Source organism: Labeo rohita, chromosome 16 (genome assembly GCF_022985175.1).
Source record: "Labeo rohita strain BAU-BD-2019 chromosome 16, IGBB_LRoh.1.0, whole genome shotgun sequence".
In the NCBI taxonomy this organism is placed as follows: Eukaryota; Metazoa; Chordata; class Actinopteri; order Cypriniformes; family Cyprinidae; genus Labeo; species Labeo rohita.
This window is the reverse complement of record NC_066884.1, coordinates 23,771,077-23,785,035: the sequence shown is the minus strand read 5'-3', so window position 1 is coordinate 23,785,035 and position 13,959 is coordinate 23,771,077. Positions and strand designations below refer to the sequence as shown.

The following is a 13,959-nucleotide window of genomic DNA, read 5'->3' as shown; positions in this document are numbered from 1 at the left end:
TTTCCAGATTCCAGATTTTTTAAATTGTTGCATCTCGGCCGAATATTGTCCTATCCTAACCAACTACACATCAATGGAAAGCTTATTTATTCAGTTTTCAGATGATGTATTAATCTCAATTTCAGAAAATTGACCCTTATGACTGGTTTTGTGGTCCATGGTCACATATTCTACATTCCTAATCCTACCCAATGCTATTAACTATTAATAACCAGCAAATTAGGAGTTTATTGAGGATGAAGTTGTAGTTAATGGTTTGTTAATAGCAAGAATTGGACCGTTAAACAAAGTTTAACCCAAAATTTACATTGTCTCTTCAAACTCAATCAAATTTGGATAAAACAAGCATTAGCGACACCGAATGTTCTTTATATGTATTGATTTGTTAGTATCTCGGTTTATGCACTCTAAAAAGAAGTAGTAGTAACATGAAATTGTCTTAAAAGATAAGAAGTGGATTTCTAGTTATCAGCATGCTTTGCATAGGACAGGATAAGGTGAATAAATGTTAAATTTAAGTAATTTTTTTAGTTTTTTTGTAATGCTGAAAGGAAGTATGTTAGTGTTTAACACTGTCATTAATGGCCTTTTTTAAAATTAAAATAGTTTTTATAAAGTTGACGTTTTTATCATTTCGTTGAAGAATAACACTCATGTTCAGGTTGTGGATGGGTAAATACTGCTTTGACCATAAGCAATGGCTCATGTGCTATGCTAGCTGTTAATTTGAACAGTAATACGTAAAATGAATTGTTTTTTGAACCACCACTCAGTTATGTTGACATTAGTTGAAACTAAATACTAAATAGTAATCAGCTTGTGTAAACAAATTTGTGTTTATGCTATAAACCATCAAAACCCAATGTAGTTTGTTGGTTGAACATAATTTCATTAAAAGCTGTCATAACTTAAAAAGATTGATGCAAGCTGTTGCATAATTTTTGTTGTTGTTGAGCCAAAATATTTGTTTTTAGAGTGTAAATTAATCATATTTCTGTCCAGAAGTTGAATTGAATGATCAAAGAACTGAACAGCTTTGACACTTGAATTTGACACTATATTTTATATTTTTTTAGTTTAGTTCATTATTTTACTTTTTTTTTGGCAACACTTCACAATAAGATTCCATTAGTTAATGTATTAACTAACATTAATAAAAAAATGAACAACACATTTATTACAGAATGTATTAATTTTTGTTAATGTTAGTTAAAGGAAATATAGTCATTCATTGTTAGTTCATGTTAATTCACAGTGCATTAAATAATGTTAACAAACACAACTTTTGATTTTAATAATGCATTAGTAAATCTTGAAATTAACGGTCTGGTGTAGAAGTATTGTTCATTCTTAGTTTATGTTAACTAAGCATTAACTAATGTTAACTAATGAACCTTAATGTAAAGTGTTACAGATTTTTTATTTATATTGTTTTTATATTGATTTTATTTTTATGTTAGTTTTAGCTTTTATTTTACTGTACATTTCTGAAGAACATAGAAAAAAAGTCTGCACAGCTAGGCTCCAAATAATAATAATAATAATAATAATAACACATTATCATATACAGTTGAGGTCAAAAGTTTACATACACCTTGCAAAATCTGCTAAATGTTAATTATTGTACCAAAAAAGAGGGATCATAGAAAATGCATGTTATTTTTTATTTAGTACTGACCTGAATAAGAAATTTCAGATAAAAGATGTTTACACACTGCAAAAAAAGCTTTTCTTACTCAGATTTTGTGTCTTGTTTCCAGCCAAAATATCTAAAAATTCTAAAATCAAGAAGGATTTCCTAGACAAGCAAAAATTATTGTTTTGTTTTCAGAAAAAAGACATCAATTTTAAGTGAGTTTTTGCTTAGAATGAGCAAAATAATCTGCCAATGGGGTAAGCAAAATAGTTTTATTTCAAGCAGAAAACAAGATTATTTTGCTTACCACATTGGCAGATTATTTTGCTTGTATCAAGCAAAAACTCACTTAATTTTGACTTGTTTTTTCTGAAAACAAGACAATAATTTTTGCTTGTCTAGAAAATCCTTCTAGATTTTAGAATTTTAGATATTTTGGCTGGAAACAAGACAAAAAAAATCTAAGCAAGAAAAGCTTTTTTTGCAGTGCATATAGTCCACAAGAGAAAATAATAGTTGAATTTACAAAAATTGACTCTGTTCAAAAGTTTACATACATTTGAGTATTAATATTGTGTTGTTACCTGAATGATCCACAGCTGTGTTTTTAGAAAAATCTTTCATGTCCCACAAATTCTTTGGTTTTTCTGCATTTTCATCTATTTGAACTGTTTCCAACAATGACTGTATGATTTTGAGATCCATCTTTTCACACTGAGGACAACTGAGGGACTCATATGCAACTATTACAGAAGGTTCAAACACTCACTGATGCTCCAGAAAGAAAAAGGATGCATTAAAGCCGGGGGGTGAAAACTTTTGAACAGAATGAAGATATGTACATTTTTCTTGTTTTGCCTAAATGCCTCATATTTTTTCATTTAGTACTGCCCTTCAGAAGCACAGCGGATACTTACATGTTTCAAATACACAAAAATACTGACAAAAGAATTTGTGGGACCTGAAAATTTTTTCTGAAGAACAGCAGGCAGTTTAAGTGTTCAGGACAAACAAGGGACTCATGAACAACTATCACTGAACAAAAAAACAGCTGTGGATCATTCAGGTATCAATACAGTATTAAGAATCAAGTGTATGTAAACTTTTAAACAGGGTAATAAATTCAACTATTATTTTCTCTTGTGGACTATATGCAAACATCTTTTATGTGAAATATCTTATTCAGGTCAGTACTAAATAAAAAAAATAACATGCATTTCATTATCAATTTTATTTTATTTATTTATTTTTTTTTTTCGAGAGTTTTTCCAGTGATGTGCGTGCTTTTGTTTGCCTTTGTTTTTATTGTAGCTACATGTCTTTACAAATATAACAGCACCTTCTCTTACTTTAGGTTTTTGTGAATTTGCTTACCCTCAACATTCACCTTAAATGTACCTGCCAATTTTTTCACTTCCTGTTCAGTCATTCATAGTAAGATGTTGCTAAGTGACTCGGTACAAGGCAGTATTTTTGAAACACTTCTCGAATTGGATGTAAGGGTGAGTGTGTATTTTTTTTTTTTACTAAAAGTGGACTGCATATAAATAAGTAATTTATCATGTATTTCAGCTATGTTTTTATAGCACAAGCTCTCAATTATTCAACATCAAACAAACATGAACAGCTGTACGTTTAGCCCCTGGAAAGTCTCGAGACCTATAAAATTAAATCAAACGAAATGACTCACTTTATGCGTATTTATCTTTTGTATGTATAACAGTAGCAGCTCTGTCTGAGATGTGAGCAAGGAAGTCTTGCATACATAACATCATTTTCTCCTTCCTCCTGGATACATGCACACTATACATATATGAATGCTCGTGCAGTCTTTTTCACTCCATTCCTCCCTCCTGTGCATCTCCATCGAGCTCCCTTCCCCCATCCTCACTCGCTTTCTCTTTCAGTGACACAGAAAAACCAACACCACCCTCCCTCTCTCATGCATTCATATCCCCCCCACCCCATACTCCCTTGGCACACAAATACCCATCTCTCCATCCCTCGCTCGTTCTGTTGTTTTCATTGTATTTTTTTTTTTCGGTTAAACCTCCCGGGCCACCGAGAGTCTAGCATCCCTTCAACCCTTTCTTTCACCACCCATCACCTACTTTATTTGCGATTGAAGAGTGCATTAAATAATCATAATAATGGGAATTCCCTAAGATTTTAGGCAAAACTGCACAGATTGCATTTGAAAAACCTCGTGCCTCTTCAAAGCCTCTTGTAGAGTTTTCTCACAATTAATCACCTTTCTTTCAATCCCTGTCGTTGTGTGTTGTCATGCACTCTGTCTAAATACAGTACATGTGTAAATCCCTCCATCCCTTTTTGTCTCTTGCACACAAACACCCACAGTGAGAGAGGGAGAGAGAGAGAAAAAGAGAAAGGGAGGGAGAGCCAAGTTCAGTCCTGATCATTGGGACCCTCAGGACCACACCAATTTTAATCTGTCATTCACTTATTTAAATTATACTGTGATTTGTTAAAAAATGGGACATTTTTAATATAAATATAACGGTTTTAAGTATTCCAACAATATATATATAGCCTTTTCGTTAGCTGTAGTTAGTATTTTAAACAAACACAGTGCACTGAAAGGATTTCATTTGCCCTGGATGTTATGGATTTGCTATTTCTCCTGACTGAACATTTATTTTGTGTGGGAACGGCATCGACGAAATATTTTTTTTTACACGAATTCAGACTGTGAACAATTAATTTCGGAAGTTTTTCCTTTTTTATGACTCTAGGCGTCTTTTAGCACAACTGTGGACGATGATTCAAGTTCTCAGCGGATTTCATACAAAGAGTGAAACTGACGGATAGGCATCGGGATTTGAAGTCATTCCTCTCTTAAAACATCCCTCAGGGATTCTCGCTTCTCTCCGAAGACCTGTTTCCCATCATCCATCAGCGAGCACAAAGACCCGGCGCATATTGGAACTGAAAATACTGTAGTTTTCTCCTCTATACAACCGACCTCGTCACTCAGGATGCGAACCGTTTTAACGGTCACCGGTTTCAGTAAACGCATCTAATCGCAAACAAATTCACACGAGCGCGAGAGACGTGGAAGCACCCACATTAGGCTGCTGCAAATTAAGGTGGGCAACCGTTTTAAAATGTGCCATTTAACATTTTATAGCCTACTGTGCGGTTCATTTGCCGTGTCAATTGGTCTGTGTGCTAAACGTATGACGGTTAATTCATTAAGCGAGGCCGTTCACACAAAAGATCCTCGTATAGTGTTTCCAAACGCCGAGACAAAGCGCTGTGAGTATGCCTGGATATGATTGCCATAAACAAGTATGTAAGTCAGCCAGAGAGAATGAGATCGATTAGTCTCACACTGGGTCAACTCACACAAGTGCAGTCAGCAATCAATTTTGTCCTATTTTGTTTCTGGTAATTGCGTTTAAATCTATTAGATTAACATCAGTTCTGTCGTGTGAACGATTCTGTATTTATGAAAACCTTCATAATTAGCTCCTTTAGTCATTGACATTAAATACAACAACAAACAATGGCCCCTAGTGACCTTTATGAACTTTTTTAGGACCATATCTGCTCTGAACAACAGTAGCCCTCACTCAAGCGTATACTGTATGGCTTTATCAATGGTGTGATTTTGATATTGACATATGTAATTCTGTAATTCTCAGATGTGTATAAAGTTTTAGTTGCTTAAGAGCGAGTCTGTTTATTTTAACAATGTATTATTATTTATCATAATTGTCCTTTTAATTGCTGTGCCACCAGCTATATCACACCCTCAACATTATGACTTTCACCAGGCATTTCAGGCTTTGAATATTCATGAAGGTTATTACCCTGATAGCACATGTACATCTTGGAGATGTCTATTTGATGTCTGCATTTACATCCGCAAGACATATTTTTTAGAGTGTTTGCTCATCTGCAATACGTCTATAGGACGTTTCCTATCAGATGTCAGATAGACGTCTATTAGATGTCTTTAAGATGTTTATGATTTAGAATGTTTCAGACGTCTGTCAGATGTTTGTATACAGCAGATGCTTTCCAGATCAAATGATCTTTAACAGACATCTTGCAGACGTACATGTGCTGTCTGGAATAGGCTTTATAATTGGAGGTTTATTTATTTACTGTAGTATTTAATTTTAGCACAGTTCAGTCCTAGTGACCAATGATTAGTTCATTTTCTTTATTATATCAAGCTGGTGAATTAACAACCCTTAATTGAGTTCATAAATTCTGAATTTTCTAGGACATAGGGCTGTAACTAACAATTTTTTTGGTAATTAAGTAATCTGTTGATTACTTTGATGATTATCTGAGTAATCGAAAAATTCAAATGATTTTTGTAGTAATAAAATAGACCAAGTGAACAATAGCCTTTAAAATGGCTTAAAATACATATATAATAGCAGTGAGGCAATAACAATCAGTTCAAATAAAGTATCAAAAGCAAGTAATCGTATTGAATTAATTTTATTAAACAAAACAGTTAAAATCCATAATGTATAAACCATAGAGCGAATGTACATTATGCATTATAACAAATGCCTGCAGAGGGCAGTCTCACACAATATTGACTCAAAAACATTTAATTCAAATGTTCACTTAATCTTTAATATTTGGCCATTTCTTTGTGTTAAAAAAGCTACAGCCACTGTAATTTCTAGAAAATGTGGACATCAAAACGTGTAAACTCAGAGTGAGGGTTTAAACTTTAATTTTGAAATCGCGATGAACAGTTAGCATATTGAGAAAGATAATGATGTGTTTATATTAAATCTGCATTGCATTTATTTATTAATTGAATCGTAGCGTTTGTGAATTCTTAGTAGCATTATGCTTTATTATGATTTTTAAATGGGTTTAAAATGTGGAATACACAACTTCCGGTATTTTGCAGATTACTCGACACAGGCAAAATGCAATTGGAATTTTTCAAATCGAATACTCAAATAGAATCGAGAAATCGTTGTAGAAATGTAAGGAAATATGACCATTTTAAGATAGAGATAATATGTCTTTATAATACTTATGTCAGTACGCGAAAAATTCTTTTTTTAATAGTTTATTGCTCATGAACCAAGCCACAGATGAATGTTTCCTCATAAAGTGGCAATTCCAAAAAATCTAATGAGTTTTCAGTGAGCTTAAAATGGCTTATTTTGAATGACAAACCCTCTTGATGACATCATTAGTAATCCTGGAAACCATTTTTGTTTTTGCATTTTTGCATACTTCTGTTGTGGATAATTATAGTGAAGCTAAGGAACTGGATAGATGATGTTAAGCATTCAGAGCCAGAACCGAAAAAAAGGAAAATGTTTTGTCCCTCTATTGTTCTGCACATTTTTCTTCCTTGCTCCATTTCCAAACTCACATTATTGCCGTTATGCAGTGCAAGCCATCCTTATAACAAGCTGACAGAATGCATCATGTTCAGATGTGCTGTAGCGTTCCAGTCTGAGTCACGGTCTGCATGTTTAACTGTTTTAACACATTAATTTGGCTTTTATTCCTATTTGTATTTCCGAAGAGGACACTTAGTTTGATAATATGGCACCAACTGTACCACAATTCACCAGCTTATTGTCTTGACCCGCTGCATGCTGATTACGTGCTCTAACAGTAAATTAATAGCCTTCAGACATCATTATAAACAAAACACATCAGACACTATTGTAGGGTTATTTGTGACAGAGCCTGCAGTTTCTTGTTAATTTAGTGATGTGAGATGTTAACTATTTTGGTAGGATTAAGTGGTCAGATGACACAGCCAGATCTTAGAAATGAAACGTGAGCCAGTGCTCTAGGCCAGTGCCAGTGCAAGACAGGGAGTGGTTTTTGATAGACTTTATTTGAAACCAAATTATTATTTACACATTGTGTCTGTTTTATGCAAACAGTGGTGCAGAAAATACACAAAGAATGTGGCTGTATCAGTTAAATAAATTATAGTCAAATCTTTTTTGATTATAACTCACAGTCAGTCATAAATTACGATGTATAGTGATGTCGAAAAGCATTAACTCTAATAAGATCATGATAGCTTCACAATGTGCAGTATCCATGTTGAAGTTATAATGGTATTACAGTGTATTACATTTGATTATAAAATATCAAATTTGGTTATAAACTTATTGGAATGTATCCCATATGGTTTCCATGAAGTAATTAAGGAACATTGGTTCCATAAGTTATTACTTTAATTTGTATATAAAGACTCTGATGAGATGATGTAGGATCATGATCTCATAGTTAAAATCAAATGTATAGCCTGATCATGTCATAATGAGCCCCATTCTGAGGACATGAAGATTTTAGAATGTATATCCCCAGATGAGGTCATAACTATTTAGTTTGTGTCATTAAACAATCATGATATTAAAAGGTGCAGCCCCTGCTTGATTTTGAAGTGTGTAGTCCCCCAAAACTCCAGAATGATTTTTTAAATGCATCCTCATGAGATCTAATGGTTGCTCAGTGTCTGGCTATCTTAGAAACCTCTTCTCTTAACATTGATGATCTAATCACTTAATCCATGTTGTGTTCCCAGCGGACCTCAGTCCTGGTAATGAAAATGTTTGTGTGTGCCTCTCTACTTAACCTACTTTAAACCTATTCCTTGTTTCTCTTGTTTTTTCTGCATGTTTTTCTCCATTTTCAGCTACATTCTATTCCTTCTTTCTCGTGTTTGTTTTTGGGGGCTGAAATAATTTTTTCCTCCTTTTTCGATATTGAAATATTTAATATATGTTGATATGTGATTAAATTAAAATTGAATCAATATATAATATAATATAATAAAATAGGTTTTACACAATACATTTGGGAATGGTTTATTTTTGTAGTTTTTTTTTATAATCATGTGTTTTTTATAATGTATTTATATGATTATAGTGGATGTATTTCATAATCTTGGTCTTGGACACAAAAACTTTAAATGTGATCTATGAATGTATATATTACGTCAGTTAAACAAGTTAATTTAATTAATTAGTTACGGAAACATATAACAAGTTAAAATTATTAAAGGAGTCCACTTCCAGAACAAAAGTTTACATATAATGTACTCCTTGTCATCCAAGATGTTCATGTCTTTCTTTCTTCAGCCATAAAGAAATTATGTTTTTTGAAGGAAACTTTTCAGGATTTTTCTCCATATAATGGACTGATATGGTGCCCTGATTTTGAACTGTCAAAATGCAGTTTAAATGCGGCTTTAAACGATCCCAAATGAGGTTGTAAACAATCCCAGCCGAGGAAGAAGGGTCTTATCTAGCAAAACGATCTGTTATAAAGATAATACAATTGATATACTTTTTAATGTAAAACACTCATCTTGTCTTACTCTGCCTGAACTGATTTTTTCCGGTTCATGACAGTTAGGGTATGTCAAAAAATTCCCATCTCATGTTCTCCCTCAACTTGAAAATCATCCTATATCGCTGTTTTACCTTTTTTGTTGAGGCTGTTTGATCTTCTTTGCATGTTCACTTTGCAAAGACTGGGTCGGAACTTCTGCAGTGATGTAGGATGATTTTAAAATGATTTTTAAAGTTGAGGGAGAAAATACGATTGGAGTTTTTCGACATACCCTAACTGTCTTGAGTCAGAATACACAGAGTTCAGGCAGAGCAAGAAAAGACGAGTGTTTAAAGATTAAAAAGTATTTAAATAGTATTTTTTAAAAAATGAAAATAACTGATCGTTACGCTAGATAAGACCCTTCTTTATCGGCTGGGATTGTTTACAACCGCATTTGGGATCATTTGAAGCCGCATTTAAACTGCATTTTGGAACTTCAAACTCGGGGCACTATATCAGTCCATTATATGGAGAAAAATTCTGAAATGTTTAACTCAAAAAACATAATTTCTTTACGGTTGAAGAAAAAAAGACATGAACATCTTGCATGATATGGGGGTGAGTACATCATCTGTAAATTTTTGTTCTGGAAATGGACTTTAACTCACTTTTTTCTCCAAATTGTGTATAAACTAGATTTTGCTATATTTTACAGCTGTCAGTTAAACACGTTAATTTAATTAATTAGTTACAGAAAAATATAACGCAATAAAATTATTAACTCACTCACTTTTTTCTCCGAATTGCATGATATAAACTAGCAATTGCGAGTTCAATTCTTTTTTCTCAGATCTGTTTATATCTCGCAAGTCTGACTTATTTCTCACAATTGCAATTTTATATTTTAAAATTCTGACTTTTTTCTTAGAATTGTGAGATATAAACTTGCAATTGTAAGTTATAAAGTCCAGTTCTGAGGGGAAAAAAGACTGATATTTTCTCAGAATTGTGGGTTTATATCTTATAATTCTGACTTAATAAGTTGCAGTTGTGTGTTCTGAAGTCAGAATTGCGATATAAACTCACAATTCTGAGAAAAAAATGTGAGATACGAACTTGCAATTGCGAGTTATACAGTCATAATTGCGAAATATAAACAGGCAAATCAATTAAATCAAGACTTTTTTTTAGAATTGTCACAACTGTGAGATTATCTTTTTACCTTTACCATTTTTTAAAATGTATTCAGTGGTGAAAACAGGCTTCCATATTACTCTAATGTCAGTACGATATCTGTGTGAGATATGTGATGGTCACATTTCCAAAAAAAAAAAACTAAGATACATGTTTGTATTAAAGTAAAAATGGATGAATAATACATCTTTTGATTGAAATTAAATAGCAAGTACTTTGGTTGTCTTGGGTGTCCATCATGGTGTGTTCTCTTCATAATTACATGTTTCTCAACCATTTCAGATAACTGAGAAAGACAGAGGCGGTTCACAGGAGTCATGGCAGCCATAGCAACTGTCCCCAACTATACCCCATCGCTATGGGTACGGCTATGCCATGCCATTCCTCGGCTGGACATGACCCTACAGACCCGAGACAGCGTTTTTACTCCAGACAGCTGGGAGTACCAGCAGGTAACCTTCTCTCTCATTCCCACTCACTTCTCCCCTGCCCTTTCCTTGTTTCTCACTCTCAGAAACAATTTTCACACCTGACAGCTGGTGGTGGGTGCGCTCATCATTTGGAGCGACACATTTATTTCTGTCTCATTCTCTATTTTCTCTCCTTTGTGTGCACTCTCTCATTTTGTCTAAATTATATCACATATATGCAGTGTAGTGTATGAACAGCCTGAAACGTCTTTTTCCTGGCTGTCAGAAATATTTTTGCATTGACTCGCACAATATACTTTCACTCAACACTCTTAAACTGTAACTCAGACTCTCCGAGAGACTAAACTGAAGTCAAAACCATTAAAAGCACTTTTCTGTCTGCAGTTTAAAGACATATTGACTCAAAATTGAGTTTGTATCTCACATTCTCTAATGTTCAGCGGATAAAGAACCATAGACTTGCTGTATCAGAGACTAAAAGCATGATGTACTGATGCAAAAATGATAAATCCATTACGACAAAGACATATTAGTGTATGTTTCTGCATCAGTAAGGTACTGACTATAAATGTTCAGCACATTATGACAGGAACTATGATGCAGTGACTGTGGCTTAAAGGGATAGTTCACCCAAAAATGCAAATTCTGTCATTAATTACTCATCCTCATGTTGTTACACACCCGTAAGACGTTCGTTCATCTTCAGAACACAAATTAAGATATTTTTGATGAAATCCGAGAGCTTTCTTCTCTCCCGGGACTCGCTCTCTGATATTATCAAGTATTTTTACTGAAAGTAATTTTCATTTTTGGGTGAACTATCCCTTTAAGGCTTAAAGGAGAAGTCCACTTCCAAAACAAAGATTCACATGTAATGTACTCACCCCCTTATCATCCAAGATGTTCATGTCTTTCTTTCTTCAGTCGTAAGGAAATTATGTTTTTTGAGGTAAACATTTCAGCCGCATTTAAACTGCCTTTTGGAAGTTCAAAATCGGGGCACCATATCAGTCAATTATATGGGGAAAAATCCTAAAATATTTTCCCCAAAAAACATTATTTCTTTACGACTGAAGAAAGAAAGATACGAACATCTTGGATGACAAAGGAGTGAGTAAATTATTTGTAAACTGTTGTTCTGGAAGTGAAGTTCTCCTTTAAGTATGTAAGTATTAGGGCTGTAAAATGATTATTAGCGATTAATCGCATGCAAAATAAAAGTTTGAGTTTGCCTAATATATGTGTACTGTGTGTAATTATTATGTATATATAAATACAAACACATTCATGTATATATTTAAGAAATATTCTCAAGTATATGTATTTATTATACTTTTTATATAATTTATATTATATATAAATAAAAATATTTTGTACATATAAATAACATATTTCTCTTAAATATATACATTGATTTGTGTGTATTTATATAAACATAATAATTACACACAGTATACACACATATATAAGGCAAACTCAAACTTTTATTTTCTATGCGATTAATCGTGATTATTCGTCTGACAGCCCTAGTAAGTATAGAAACAATATAGTTAACTTTTATTACAAAATAACAAGATTACAGGTGTAGGGAGACTGTCATGGAAGTGGCCAATCACTGCAAAGCACCAGTTGTTTGCCATTCTGATTGGTGGATATTTCTCTGCAGGATCATGGTTAGTTTATTTCTTCTCCAGGAATTGCACTGAAAACATGATTTTGTTTTAAATTAAGACAAAATAACTTCAAAAGAAGGATTTATCATTGATCTTCGCTTATGGTCTTTAAATTAGCGCTAAAGTCAGTGCTTCTCAGAAGAAAATGAATGGGATTTTTACTTCTGGAACCCAACTTTTGCACTCTATTTTGTTCAGTACCTATTAAAGATGCTAGCAAAGCAGAAATTACACAACTGTTGTGAGGTTCCTCTTAGAAAAAGATATGGCTTTACCACAAAATGATAAAGTTGGAAGAGACAAAGCCAGATTATGCTGGATGCCTGAATGGGTTTACAGGATAAGAGACACAGATGATAAGAGCAAGATGTGCTAGGAAATAACAGACTGTGAGAGAGAGGAGAAACGGAAGAGTGGATATTAGTGGGAATTGGGAAGAGATGGGAAATCACGAAGAGGAGAGGGACCGAGAGATGAAAAACAAGAGAGAGAATCAGAGGGGAAAGCAGTGAATGTATTTAAGTAGGTCACAGATTATTAATAGAGATCCAGTGGCGTGGATAAAAAGAAAGAAAGGGGGAGAACACTGAGGGATGAGTGAGCGGAAGAGAAAGCATGGAGAGAAACCACGGGGAAAAGAAAATGAGAGAGAGAGAAACTGGGGAAGATGGATTGAGATCAGTTTGAAGACGTATGTATTTGAAACCTGAATGCACAGTATGTGTTTGAATCCAACGGAAAGCTTTAATTACACTTCCTCTTTCTCTCTCTTTGAGTGGAGCATCCATGCTGTATTAGCCAATAAGATTAAAGAGACATCCTCCATTTTATGTCACACTGCTTTCTATACAATACATGTGTGTGCTTGAATGGTATGCAGCTATGCAGTATGTTTATTCTGTGCTCATTTTTACAATGAAAACAATTTGTTGTAGGATTTTCTTTAAAATAATTTTCGCTCAGAAATTCCCATATGCAATCTAATGTACATATATTAAATTTCCATATGAAATATATAGCATGTAAAACTTACTTCCAATCATAAATTGGAACATTTCATATATTAACATACATATATATAATCTAGCCCATATAATGTATGTTGATGTATGTAAAAACCTAACAATACATGTTGATATTATAAGGTAACTATAAAAGATATACATGTATTAAAAAAAAATAAAAAATTACGAAAACAGATATTTTGTATATATGTTGTTTTAATAATGTAGTATAAATAAAAAATATATATTGTTGACATATACACTACCAGTCAAAAGTTTTTGAACAGTAAAATTTTTAATGTTTTTTAAAGAGGTGTCTTCTGCCCACCAAGCCTGCATTTATTTGATCCAAAGTACAGCAAAAACAGTACAATTTTGAAATATTTTTACTGTTTTGAAATAGCTGTTTTCTATTTGAACATATTTTAAAATGTAGTTTATTCCTGTGATCAAAGTTACATTTTATTATTATGAAAATTTAAAACAGTTGAGTACTTTTTTTTTCAAGATTCTTTGAAGAATAGAAAGAAAAAAGGGAGCGAGGGGGAGGAATGATAGAAATTAATACTTTTATTTAGCAAGGATGGTTTAAATTGATCAAAAGTGATGATAAAGACATTTATAATGTTACTAAAGATTTATGTTTCAGATAAATGCTGTTCTTCTGAACTTTCCAATAATCAAAGAAACCTGAAAAAGTCCACTCAGCTGTT

At 33.1% G+C, this 13,959-nt stretch overlaps 1 protein-coding gene across 5 annotated transcripts in view; it reads left to right on the top strand.

The window, feature by feature from the left end:
* The window catches only part of ttyh1 (tweety family member 1), a 52,292-nt gene that overhangs the window by 11,044 nt on the left and 27,289 nt on the right, over nt 1-13,959 (top strand). For 2 of the 5 annotated variants that reach the window (XM_051131967.1, XM_051131971.1), the window contains exons 1-2: nt 4,032-4,743; nt 10,421-10,590. In XM_051131967.1, coding sequence (XP_050987924.1) covers nt 10,456-10,590 — 135 coding nt within the window. In that variant the 5' untranslated portion in view covers nt 4,032-4,743; nt 10,421-10,455. Of the gene's footprint in view, nt 1-4,031; nt 4,744-10,420; nt 10,591-13,959 lie in introns of those variants that run through there. The other 3 variants (XM_051131969.1, XM_051131968.1, XM_051131972.1) reach the window with 2 other exon arrangements.